Source organism: Sminthopsis crassicaudata, chromosome 6, assembly GCF_048593235.1.
Source record: "Sminthopsis crassicaudata isolate SCR6 chromosome 6, ASM4859323v1, whole genome shotgun sequence".
Lineage (NCBI taxonomy): Eukaryota > Metazoa > Chordata > Mammalia > Dasyuromorphia > Dasyuridae > Sminthopsis > Sminthopsis crassicaudata.
Window position 1 is genome coordinate 222,075,912 of NC_133622.1, and position 14,193 is coordinate 222,090,104.

Below are 14,193 nucleotides of genomic sequence, written 5' to 3' on the forward strand. Positions count from 1 at the left end.
CGGAGCTGCATGGCCGCGACCACGGGGGAAGGGCTGGGAGGCCGGGAGAGAGGGCTGCCTTCCGAACAATGCCGCGACAGCCGGCGCGTCCGGCCGGGGCCCTGCAGCGAATCCGGGGAGCGCGGCGCCCACCGTGGCCGGCTTCAGCACGCCCCGGCCGGTGTGGTCAAGAACCCGGCGTGGGACTGAAGGGGGGGCGGCTGAGAGGGAGGCGGGGGCTGGGGTAGCGACTCCCCCGGGACCGTCCGGGCTGCGCCGAGGCGGGCGTCTGGGACTGCAGTGCCGCTCCCGGGCTGAGGCTTTGTGCGCTTTATTTGACCAAGTCAAATGAGTTTTCTTTTTACCGAATACCAGTAATTAGGAAAACATTTTGTGATGCCTTTATGTATTACAAGTTTTTTTCTGACTATGCAAATTTAGGCTGAAATGTTAGCTGTTGTTACTGTCCTTGTTCATTTTAACCGATTCGTTCTGGGAAACGTGAAACTGAATGCTACTTTTGACATTTACCAAATGTTTTTTTTTTTTTTTTTAAATGAACAAGTATACACTATACACAACCTGTGTTGGTCTGGTTGTAAACCCGTTTTTAGAAGGCATTCCTTGCTTAAATAGTTTTTTTTATAAATGCTCCCCCCCTCGTGTGTGAATAGAGAATTGTTTTGATTTTTGTTGCTTTTTCTTTTGAATCTACACAGTTAAAATTATACTGTGAATAGTGTAGCCTTCCCCCTCCCCCCACCTTTATCCCCCACTCCCCGTTTTGTTAATGTTTCACATTAGGATCTGGCAATCTGTACAGTGATGTGCATTCTTCTTAATTGTACCTCATTACATCTTTTTTGTTGTTGTCATATCCCTGACTCCTATATAACGTTATATTTTGGATTTACTATAACTAAATTTTAGAAATGAAATTTATATCTTCTAACAATATATACCCATGCAAGATTTGCCTTTCTGTGCTTCCTTATTATTTAGTTTTAAAAGCCTATGCCCTGTTTGACATAGGGTCTGTATATTTGTTGAGTCCCTTTGTGAAGATTTCTGTGGAGAGTGCAAAGTAGCACCAGTTGTACTGATGTAATATGGATACTTATGCACAAGGAATTAGATTGTCTATCGCCTTGTTTCCCATTTGTCACAAAATAGCTGCCAGATGATAATGATTGACGGTTGTTATCAATCTGGCCTATAACAACTTATGTCATTGAACAGTTCTAAGAGGTGACATTTCTAGGCAGTTTGGGAAACAGTAGAGCATAAAATTAAATTTTGTCTAAAATAGCTGCACCAAACATAAAAATATCTCATATTTTAGTAAGGGAAAACTAAAGGTCTAATGGAAAAGCCAGCCTCTTTTTGAAAATGGATTGTACCCCTACCTCAAAAGTTCAGAAATAAGTCTTGGCTGTATATTAATGTCTACCCAGTTAAGGTTTAGCCTAGATAATTATAGTTACTAGAATTGAAATGTTAGGTAAATTCACAACACTGCCTTTCCTACACTCATATAAAGTGGAATATTGAAATAGTTGGGATTTGTTTAGTGCCGTAACATTGTTTAGAGGCAAAGTGGGTGTTGAACTAGGTGCATGCAGGATTTCTGTTCATTTCTCTACCTGATATATGTATTTTGTGTAAATGAGGAAATGACAGGTTCAGTTTACTTAAGTGATGAAAGATGAAGTATTTTTATTTGAATGTACACCACTGGAGAGTGGTTGAATGGAAATGATTGCTTTCAAAGCAGATTTACATTTGTTTCCTGCTTCCCTCAATTGTTCTTCCTCCCCATCCTTTTTGATGCTAAAGAGCTTTTATTTATTTAAACAAAACAAAACAAAAAAAGTCCACTGTGATAATAACATAAATGGGTAGTATGGCTAAAAAATTGGAAAACTCCCTTGCATGAAGTTTATAATTCCAGTCTCTAAGCCTTGTGAAAAGGACAGATGTATGATTTTTCATTCTTACCTGGATATGAGTAGTTCCTAACTTAGAAGTTGCATTCTAATGTTTAATTTAGTTGTTTGTAATTTCCCCCACAGAAAGTTTGTAAGCTGTGATTTAAGTTTCCAGAAAACACATTTTTTTATATTGTCTTCATTATAGATTCAGGGACTACATCTTACTCTAGACTCAATAACAGGCCTTCAGAATTTGAGACTGAAATTCACCTCAGGTCTGAGTTATTTTTTGCAGAGGAGTTTAATATTGTTAAATTAGGGACAATAGGTGAAATGAGGCAATAAGAATTGTCAGCACAGAGGGGAGAAGCCAAGAGGATTGAGTCTTCCTAAATTGGTAGGAAGAGAAGGATCTAAGTAAGGTCCTGGGGCTTTTACTAGTCACAAGATCTTAGGTTCAACAAGGAGTTCTTGGGGGTATCTTTCAAGCCTTTCTATGAAGGATAGTTCAATGGGGAATTTTTTGGAAGAGAAAAGTAATAGACTTGCCCCTGCAAAGCTATTTTTTCTTTAATTTTCAATCTCTCCTTATCTTTTGACTTGAATGTTTCTACCCATAAATATGTCCTTGTCTCCCTTGGTCTTTAAAAACCTTACTTGACCCTACCACCCCCTCTAGCTATATCTTTTTCCTTTTCTTGGTTAATCTTGGCTATCCTTTCACTTGTCTATTTGATGTTCAGGCTTATCACTCAGCTGGAATTGCTCTTCAAAGTTATCAATGATCCTTTAATTGCCAATTCAGCTGACCTTTTCATCCTTCTTGACTTTTCTGCTGCATTTAACTTTACTGACCACCCCTTTCCTCCTGCATATGGATCTCTCTTGATTGTTCTCATACCTGTATATATCCCTTCTGCAGGCTCATCATTCATCATTTAGATTCCATTTCCAAACCCTGTCATAGGGCTTCTTTTCTCCCCTCTATGGTTCTCTAAGTGACCTCATCAGCTCCCATGGGTTCAATTATCATCTTTATGCACATGAGTTCAGCCCTAGGCTCACTGCAGAGATGCAATCCCTGCATCCCCAACTGACTAGTTTTTTCTGACCATACAAATTTAGGCAGAAATGTTAGTTGTTACTGCTCTTTTGTATTTTTTGCACTGAGAAGACATGAGTTTTCATCTTGATTCTTCTTCTTAATGCCAAGGCAGCTTTGAGCAAGTCCCTTCAACAGGATATTGGACATTTTCCAATTGGATGTCTTGTAGATATTTTCAACTCAACATGTATGAAGATGAACTTGTTACATTTTCCTCAGAAGCCTCCCCTTTTTTCTTAATTCCTTTATTTCAGATGAAGACACTACTATGCTTCCAGTCACCTACTTTTACAACTTTGCAGTCATCCTCAATTATTTTTTCTTACCTTCCTTTAAACTAATTAGTTGCTAGATCTTGTTGATCCTACCTCTTCAACATTTCTTTGTCTCTTTTCTTCTCTTGTAATTGCCATGCTACTACACTCTACTTTTTATCTCTCTCCTGGATTGTAGATATCTGACTGTCCTCCTCCTTTTTAATCCATCTTCCATATTACTGCCAAATTGATACTTAAAGTATAGGGTTGACAGTGCCATTCCCCAGTGCAAGAGACATCAGTGACTTAATACTCTGTCATATAATACAGATTTTTTCTGTTTGCTTCATATTCTATCTCCAAGCTGATTTTTCTAGGCTTAGTGAAAATTTCTCTAAATTTTGACCACACTAGACAACTTGTTCCCATTATACAACTACCTATCTCCTGTTTCTTGTCCCCATGCCACCTTTTCTACCTGGTCCTGAGTGGCCAGTACCACCTTCCCTGTATTACTCCTTGGCACCCTTGGTATTTACTTGTGTGTTAATGTTGTTTTCCTCCAATGGAGCATAAATTTTTCAGATAGAGACTTTCATTTTTATGTTTGAATACAGAGCACAGACCCCAAAATATGACAAAACTTCAACTTATAGATTGTTGGTGATGGTTCCTGGAAAAGAAAAAGTTGGTAAAATCATGGCATTTCCTGGGCACAATGATAAAGAATAATGACACAGCTGCTCCAGGTTCAGATAATAGGATGTAGAGCCAGAGATCCCAGAAGCCATCTATACCAACAGCTTGATTTTGAAGGGTGAGGAAACCAAAGCATGGGAGGTTTAAGTAGCTTGCTCAAAGTCAGTCTGTCAACTGACTTTTAAAAAAGCACTTTTAACTGTGTACCAGGCACTGTATTTAGTCCTGGAGAAAATAGTTCCTGTCATTTATGTTGAATATGTAAGCACACAGAAAATTTAGAGAGAGTAATAGGTAGAAAGCACTCTCAGAAGAGAAGATGCTGATAGCTAGGAGGACTAGGGGAAATTAACTCACTAAAGGAGAAAAGGAAACTATAGGGAGATATTGTAGACATGAAAGACATTTTGGAGAAGTGTCCATTGAGACCACTAGCAAGGAAACTATTTACAGGAGAATAAACAATAAGAAGGGACTTGATTGTGGAGGGCTTTAAAAGACAAACTACATCCTGGAAATGCAGGAAGCTACCAGAACTGACCAGACTTAAGCTTTAGGAAAATCACCTTGACATCCTTAACACTCATTAGCTGGGTCCATCTCTGGAGTTATCATGTATTTTTCTATCTGGTGGCTAAACTTGTCAAGAAAGCCAAGTAACTGTGCTTGTTACTCCACTTCCTTTTCTTATTCTTTTCTCAACTCTGCAATCTGGCTTCTATCCTCATCAGTCAACTGAAATTCTTCTCTTCAAAGTTACTAATGATCACTTAATTACCAAATCCAGTGACTTTTTCTTAATTCTTATTCTTTTTGACCCCTCTCCAGTGTTTTACACTTTGATCACCTTCTTGATTAGAGTTTTTTTCTTTTTTTAAACTCTTGGTTCTCTTGTCTGACTGCTTCTTAGTTTGCTAGTTCTTCATTCAGTTCTTTTTATCCAAACCTAATCTCTTTCCTGATGTTTAGTCTCAGTACAAATTTCTTCATACATCTTCAACTTAATATTATTTTTCTAAATCTTTCCCTCACAGAGCCACCACTCTGGGACAGGGCTTCATTATCTCATGCCTGGACTGTTGAATTGATCTCCCTGCTTTAAATCTTGTTCCAGTCCAGGCCATCCTCCACTCACCTGCCAAGATGATCTTCCTGAAGTTCAGGTCTGACTCACTTTCTCATTTCATCTTCTGCTTGCTTAGCAGAATGCCTTTCCAGTTCTTCCAATCATATTGTATCGATCTTGTTTTATATAGTTGTTTACATGTTGCCTTTCTTGTTACAGGGCAGGGACTCTGTGTTTTTGTGTATCCCTTGGTTCTTAGCACGGTGCTTGGCACATAGTAAGAGCTTAATAAATGCTCATTTAGTCCACAATCTAGTAGAGAATCTGTTAAAACAGGCAGGTAAACCAAGCAGAAGGCTGTTGCAGTTGTCTGGAGTGAACGTTTTAGAGAAAGATGGTGAAAGTAGATATGACAGTGTCTTAGAGATGTGGGATAAACGTGGGTATATCCCTGGGTATATGATGATGTCTTTAGCAATAGGGAAGTTTGGAGGAGGTGAAGATTTGGGTGGGGAGGGAAAATAATGAGTTTTGTTTTAGAAAGGTTGAGTTTGAGTTATTTAAGGCAATTTGTGATGTGAGCTGGAGAGACAAGGCAAGGAATATAGATAAAGATCTGGGGATCATCTGCATAGAGGTGATCACTAAACTCATGGGAGCTGAGAGCATCATGAGGTAAAGCTTATAAAATGGAGAGAGAAGGGCCATGGATAGCTATGGTTGATGAATGTGACCTGTATGAAGAAGTGGCAAAGAACACTGATATGGAATAGATCAAACAGGTAGGGGAACTAGAAGAGAACAGTGTCATGAAAACCTACAACAGATGGTCTAGAACAAGAGGGTGCTCAACAGTGTTAAGTGCTGCTGAGGTTAAGAACGTTAAGAATAGAGAAAAGGCTGTTTGATTTGGCAAATAAGATATCATTTGTATTATGGAGGAAGCAATTTCAGTTGAGTGGAAAGGTCAATGGAATAGGAGAATTGAAGGTAGGAGACAGTTTTCTCAAGTGTAATTGCAAAGATTAAGAGATATAGGGTGATAGCTAGCAGAAATGGTAGAATCAAGTGAGAGTTTCTTATGTGTGTTTCTAAGTAATAAGGAAAAGAACCAGGGCAGAGATAATAGGACAATATGCAGGAGAAAAGATAGGAAGAGATGGGATCAAGAATGCATGTAGAGGGGGTCTTCATAAGAGACAGAGTGAAGTCCCTGCTTGAACTTGAGTTTTTTCACTGAAGTGTGAGTGTTGATCTTTCCCTGAAGAGATACAATTAAAAGCTTGTAGAGGAACAAATAGCTTCCAGGGTGAGTAGGAGATTACCTTTCTGTTGAGGTAACTTTCTGGGACCTGTTGAGATTATGTCTTATAAATTTATTTGGGACCCAGAAAGGGCAATTTCATCACTTTTCCCAGCAATAATCAGCATAGAGGTCATATAGGTAGAAAGCATCAGAGGGAAAGTCCTTTAATTCTAGAGCCAAGGTCTTAGAAGGGCCAAGGTGCTGGTGCATAATTAGAAACATTCTGTTAAGTACTAACTTTAAATCACTAAATCAGACAATAATCTTTGATTTCTTGTTTCTTACTGACTTGTATAAGGCTCCTCTCCCCATGCTCAGATATTATGAGAGGTATCTGCTCAGAATTTATACTTCAGCTGCTTTATTTAAGCAAATTTACAAGAATTTTAGGTGAGTTCTAAAATGAATTCATATCATATTGTTGTTTTCATGGATTCAAAGATTGATTGTAGCCTTGCCGTTATGAGATTATCTGGTAACAAGAACATCAACCTTCAGCCAGTGTTTCTTAATCTGAATCTCTATATTTGGGGCAGCCAGACTTGGGAAACATCCTGGGTATGACATCTATCATGTGCTAATTTTTAAAAAGCAGCAGCATATGGCATAGCACTGAAAACTCTTCTCTGCTTTATTGGAGTGTTAAAGTGACTTTGGGTTCTTGAAATTTATAACACCAAGTGAAAGCTCAGGTGAGCCTTACCAATCTAGAGAATCTTTGAATACTGGCCCAGCACTGAACTCTCTCATCTGTGGACCAATCTTGCTAAATTCCAGAAGACCTACTCCAGAACCTTGGCTAACAAGAGATATTTATTTGTGGTCAAAGCAGCTTACTAAGAATTGTTGAGCTGTATGCAACACATCACTGTCATAGATCTTAAGAACTGTTGATTTTAAATATAGTATTGTCCTCTATTCTCTTTTGAATAGCAGAGAGGAAACAATTGATAAGTTGGCACTTGAAGTGCAGGCTATTTTTTGCCATAGATTACTAAAATTTTAATTGTATAATGAAGACTTTTTTTTTTTCTTTTGCTTGAAAATCCTACTGGTTGAGATTTGAAATGTATCACTCATTTGCTCATCTTGATCTTTAGTATTAGGAATTTACCTATGCCAAGGTACAGGATGATGCAGATTTAGGGCAGAAAATATTTTTTTCATTGTATATTTATAGATAGCAATCAAGTTAACTTTGACATAGTCTTTAAGTATTTTAAGTTTTGCAGTTGTAAAAAATCATCAGACCTCTTATCTATTCTTCTTTGTGGGAAGGGGGTATGCTATTTCTTCTTCCTACTAATATTACTTCATCTCTTGGGTCTGTTCTTTGACTATTCCCAATGCCTAGAGTTCTGCTTTCCTCATTTTTGCCCACTGGCTTCCCTGGTTTTTTTTAAGTGCTAAGTAAAAATATGCTTTTTGCAGGAAGCCCTCTTAGTTCTAATTCCTTCCCCTCCCCTTTTTAAAAATAGTATTTTATTTTTTTAATTACATGTAAAAATAATTTTTAACATACATTTTTGTAAAACTTTGTGTTCTAAAATTTTCTCCTCAAAACAGAAAGCAATCTCATATATTTAAACAAATACAATCCTTTTAAATACATTTCCATATTTGACATGTTGTGCAAGAAAAATCAGACAAAGGGGGGGAAAATGAGAAGAAGAAAAAACAAACAAGGTGAAAATAGTATGCTTCAATCCATAGTCAGTCCCCATAGTTCTTTCTCTGGATGTGTTTGGCATTTTCAATCCCAAGTCTATTGGAATTGTCTTGCATCCCTGAATTCTTGAGAAGAGCCAAATCCATCAGAGTTGATCATCACTTAATCTTGTGCAGTGTTCTGCTTCACTTCATTCAGCATCACCCTTTCTAGACTTTTCTGAAATCAGCCTGTTCGTCATTTCTTATAGAACAACCATTACCTTCATATACCATAATTTATTCAGCCATTCCCCAACTGATGAGCATCCACTCAATTTCTAGTTCCTTGCCATAACAAAAAGAGCTGCTACAAACATTCTTGCACATGTGGGTCTCTTCTCCTTTTTAATTTTCTCTTTTGGATATGCAGTAGTGAGACTACAGGATCAGAGTATACGGTTTTATAGCCCTTTGGGCATAGTTTCAAATTGCTCTCCCTAATGATTGTATCATTTTCACAATTCTGCCAACAACGTATTAGTGTTCTCTCCAAAATTTATCATTGTCTTTTTCTGTCATCTTAGCCAATCTAAGAGGTGTAAAGTGACACTTCAGAGTTGTCTTAATTTGTATTTCTGTAATTAGTAGTGATTTAGAGCATTTTTTTCATATGACCAGAAATGCTTTCATTTTTTCATCTGATTCCTTTCCCTTATTAATTATTTTCTGTTTATCCTAAATGTAACTTGTTTGGAAATATTAGTTTGCTTTTTGTCTTTTCCATTAGATTTGTGAGCTTTTAAAAGACAGGAACTATCTTGCCTCTCTTTGTGTCCCCAGAACTTAGCACAGTGCCTGGCACATGGTATGCATTTAATAAGTGCTTTATGACTGACAACTATTATTGAAATTGATACAAGGGAGTATTGTAGTAGAATATCCTCATAGAGAAACATATTCAATTAGGCTATTTCAGCTAATATTAAATCCCTGCTTTATTAGGCCCTGGGATAGACAAAGATAAAGTAATTCCTGCTTTAAGTTTGTGTTATGTTCAATTTCTTTGTAAAAATCTAAATTACTATGGAAAGCAAATACCAAATTGGAAAGTAGAGGTATTGCTTGCTGAGTTTTTTAGATCCGGCCTGATAATGGATTTTTTAAAATATTAATTAATTAGACTGGACAGAAGAATTTGCCTTGATTTATTGTATTTGAACTGGAAGGATATTTACTAGTGTTTCTGAACTTGAAACTGATATTCAAAACATATGTAGATTTGGCATTTGTTTTTGCAAACTCTGATATTGTTGAATAGATGAGAGCTGGGAGAAAGGGAATGTAAAGAGGAAAGAGCCAAAAGATTGCAAAGACTAAACTTTAGAATGAGGATTCTTAACCTTTTTGTCTCATGGATTCTTTTGGCAGTCTGATGAATCCCATGTGCCCCTTCTCAGAATAATATTTTTAGATGCACAAAATAAGATACTAAAGAAACTTATATTGAAGTAAATAATTGATTGTCTTTTCCCATTCGAGTTAATATTTCCTGAAATCCTAAATTAAGAACTTTAGGAAATGCCCTCATGATGGAGACAGTAGGAAGAGAAGGAAGTAGTGCTGCTTGCAAAGGATTCTGAAGGATGTTTTAGGGAAAAGAAACAGTCAATGGAAAGAATTTCAGAATTCTTGAAAGATTTGAAATACAGTTCTCAATATGAGATTTCTATAGCACTCATTTGGATTAGCAGCATTATTGTTCTCTCCCTAACTGGGAAATAACTGTGACATAGGGGATAAAGAGCCAACCTCATCTCTAGAAAGACTAGTAGAAGTGTCACCTGACACATTGGCTGCGAGTTCCTCGTGAGAGTCACACCCTTTCTATACTCTAGAAGATTACTGCAGAGGAATGTGTTGATATGCATTTGTAGAAAAAGTCTGTGAAATTACAAAAGTTACCATCTTGATCCTTCTCCTCCTCCTCCTCCTCCTCCTCCTCCATTATTTTTGGAGTGTCAAATTGCATGTCTGCCCCAAGATATGGGACAGTTTACAAAACATACAGTGATATTTCACATTTTATTTTCTATTCTGAAGTGAAATGAAAAAATCCTGAGTGTTCATAGACAAAATTACATCTGCATTACTGTAAGAGCCTTAGTTTATTATTGTTAGAAATGACATATCAAGATTGAAAAGCTAGATATTTGACATACCTTTGTTGAACAATTTTTGTAACATGCCCTCCTGGCAGTTACAAATACCAGTCTGTCCTAGGCCCAACAGAGTACCTTTGACCACTGACCTTTGCAGTGTCAACTCTACCCAGCTCGCCTCCTCTGAGGCCTTCAAAGATCTCTGGCCATGATTTCTTGAATCTATAGTTTAATAACCGGTAGGGCGCTCAAGAACAGCCACGTGTAATCTTAAAAGCCTTTATTATACCTACTCACATAATGCCCTGACTTAATGCGCTGACTTGTTAACTCCCTAGTGAACACCTGGTCTGAAGACCCACATGTTCACTACCAAACTCCTTATCTCTCTGGGATATCCATCAGCTTGGCTCAGCTACCCCAGGCTAGGGAGCCAGGTTAAAGAGAGCGGGTGCTGCCTGCAGTGGGCTTATAAAGGGCCTGTGAGGTCACACACACAGCCAACCAGCGAGAGAGCCATCACCCATTATGAAGCTATCTCAATATGGCCCTTCTCTTGTTTTGCGGGAACAGCATCCTTACAAGTTTTCATATAATCTTTTTAATTAGACTATTGCTTTACTGATGAGCTATTGCTTTCACACATGCCAGCTCATTTCTATAATCTTAAGCCTTGCCACAGAGGTTTATGCTGCTTCTTCCTTGCTTCTAGGATAACAGTAATACTCTTATGTGTTGGCAGAAAAGTAAGTGTGCTTTCCGATATGAGTGTGGTATGGTCAGTTTGTCAGAAAATATTAGGATCTAACCCGCTCACTTATCAAAATCATATAATGTTAGAATCAAAAGAGATCATAAAGGTCATTTATCCTAACTTCCTAATCAGTTTACATAATACTCTCTATGATATCCGTGACAACACAAAGAATCTATTGCCAAAGAAAACAGCCTATTTAATTTTTAATAGCTCTCATCTGTTAAAGAGTTTTCTTTCCTTTTTCTGACTCACCGTGTGTCTTCCTATAACCATTGGGTATTAGTCTTAATTTTGCTTTCTGGAGTAATATATAAAAGTTCTATTTAGATTTTATTTTCTTTCAGGTTATTTCAAGTAGCACATCCTTTTACATCTTTTGTTTTGCAGATTAAAATGTTTTTTGTTTTGCAGATTAAAATGTTCCTTTTTTCCCCCTTCTCTTCATATAAGAAAGTGTGTGTATATATATTAATGTTTTGGTCACTCTCTTCTTTATAGATTTTAGTTTGTCAGTATCCCTTTTGAATTATTCAGTGACCATTCTCCAATTGATAAATGGTCAAAGGATATGAACAGACAATTCTCAGACAAAGAAATTGAAACTATTTCTAGCCATATGAAAAGATGCTCCAAGTCATTATTAATCAGAGAAATGCAAATTAAGACAACTCTGAGATACCACTACACACCTGTCAGATTGGCTAGAATGACAGGGAAAGGTAATGCGGAATGTTGGAGGGGATATGGGAAAACTGGGACACCTATAGATACATTGTTGGTGGAGTTGTGAATACATCCAGCCATTCTGGAGAGTGATTTGAAACTATGCTCAAAAAGTTATCAAACTGTGCATACCCTTTGATCCAGCAGTGTTAGTACTGGGCTTATATCCCAAAGAGATTTTAAAGAAGGGAAAGGGACTCACATGTGCAAAAATGTTTGTGGCAGCACTCTTTGTAGTGGCCTGAAACTGGAAACTAAGCGGATGCCCATCAGTTGGAGAATCGCTGAATAAATAGTGGTATATGAATATTATGGAATATTATTGTTCTGTAAGAAATGACCAGCAGGAGGATTTCAGAAAGGCCTGAATTGATGCTGAGTAAATTGAGTAGGACCAGGAGATCATTATATCCTTCAACAATACTATATGATGATCAATTCTGATGGACGAGGCCCTCTTCAATTCCAATAGAGCAGTAATGAACTGAACCAGCTCACCCAGAGAAAGAACTCTGGGAGGTGACTATGAACCACTATATAGAACTCCCAATCCCTCTATTTTTGTCCACTTGCATTTTTTATTTCCTTCACAGGCTAATTGTACACTGTTTCAAAGTCTGATTCTTTTTGTACAGCAAAACAACTGTATGGACAAGTATACATCTATTGTATTTTACTTATACTTTAACATATTTAACATGTATTGGTCAACCTGCCATCTGGGGGAGGGGGGTGGGGAGAAGGAGGGCAAAAGTTGGAACAAAAGGTTTTGCAATTGTCAATGCTGAAAAATTACCCATGCTTATATCTGGTAAATAAAAAGCTATAATAAAAAAGAATTATACAGTGACATATTCCTGATGTGATTTGACCAGTGCTGAATTCAGTGATTTTGTTATTACTTATTACCTTAATGTATTTAAAATGCATTCTAATGCAGCAGTGATTCTACTGTGTAATCATTATTCAGAGGCTTATTTCTGAGCGTTTTAATTGAAATTTAGTGTGTCCACACCCCCATTTCCTCCAGATTTCCCTTTTTCCATTTAGGGTACTATTCAGTTGACCAGCTTCAGTACTTCCCTTTTCCTTTCCCTCCAAATACGATTAATACTAAATCATGGAAGTTCCACTTCTACAATATCTTGTATTTATCTTCTCTTTGCCACTACCCTAGTTGAAGTCTTTTATTGCTACTTGCTTGGGTTATTTTAATAGAAAGATATCCCTTCTCTCAACTTTCTCCAGTATCTTCTCTACACCAAATCAAACCCAAATGGAAACAGTCTGTACATAAGGATCTCTGCAGCAGCATATTGACTTAGTTTCAAAATGTAATGTTATCTATGGTTTTTTCTTTCTTTTTGTTTAACTATTTCCCAATTACATTGTAATGTGGTTCAAATGCACTAGAGAATATTTCAGCTAAGGACAGACACATTTGACATCTTTGCTTCTCTTGCAGGTGTCTAACAATGTTATAGCTCTGTTCAATAGACCTTCAGTGATTTCCTATGGCCCCTGGGATCAAAAACAAACTTTTCAGCCTGAGATTTAAGGCCTTTCACAGCTTGGTGTCATTCTGCTTTTCCACCTTAACTTCACATTTGTCTCTCTTCATTAATTTTTCTAATCAAGCTGGAATTTCAGAACAATTAAAAGGGTACTTACAGGCTATCAAAATTCAAACTCCTGTCTGAAAAAGAACTTACCTCTACACAATACCTAACATGTAGTCATCCACACTTCTTGAAGATCTCCAGTGAGGAGCAGTCCCAGACAGCCCCTTCTACTTTTGGAAAGTTCTCATTGTTAGGAATTATTTACATTAAACATAAACTTATTTATTGGCAACTCCTACCTGTCCTCTAGGAACAACAAAGAACAAGTCTGTTCTTTCTTTCACACAGCAAGTTCTAAAATTACTTGAAGTCAGCTCTTGCATTACATTTAACTATCTTATCTCAGCTAAACATTTCTGTAGAGATACCTCTCCTCCATGTCCCCCCACCTCCAACTTTTCTGAAGAATCTTACATGGCCTGAATTTGAAGTGCTTAATTATACTGGTTGCCTTCCTCTTGACACTAGCTAATTAACACTTTTCCTAAATTGTGACTCCTAAAATTGAATGCATTCAATAATACCTGGAAATTGGAAAAAAGATAGCAATGAATAAAATAAATAAAATTTTAAAAACACAACTCAATAGCTACTGAATTGAAGATCAGTTTATTGAACAATTGAATTCATTTCACAATCCAGCAAGATTATGCTTAATATTCTGCAATACTAGCCTGCTCCAACTAATGTGAACCAAGAATTACCAGAAGAGCAAGCTGATTTTTGAAGAGACTATATTACCAATATTCACTGGATTATGGAGAAATCAAGGGAATGCCAGAAAAACATCTACTTCTGCTTCATTGACTGTACTAAAGCTTTTGACTGTGTCATCACAAAAGGTGGCAAGTCCTTGAAGAAAGGGAGTACCAGATTGTCTTTCTTGTCTCTTGAGGAGCCTGTATGTGTATCACAAAAGCAATAATTATAGCTGACCAT

General features: G+C 37.2%; 1 protein-coding gene across 2 annotated transcripts in view; it reads left to right on the forward strand.

Annotated features, from left to right (window-relative positions):
• Positions 1 to 14,193, forward strand: part of QSER1 (glutamine and serine rich 1) — a 75,546-nt gene that overhangs the window by 536 nt on the left and 60,817 nt on the right. Inside the window, exon 1 of one of the 2 annotated variants that reach the window (XM_074276746.1) lies at positions 923 to 5,134. The exons of the other annotated variant lie outside the window; for it this stretch is intronic. Coding sequence (XP_074132847.1) covers positions 5,115 to 5,134 — 20 coding nt within the window. The 5' untranslated portion in view covers positions 923 to 5,114. Of the gene's footprint in view, positions 1 to 922; positions 5,135 to 14,193 lie in introns of those variants that run through there. 2 annotated transcript variants of the gene reach the window in all.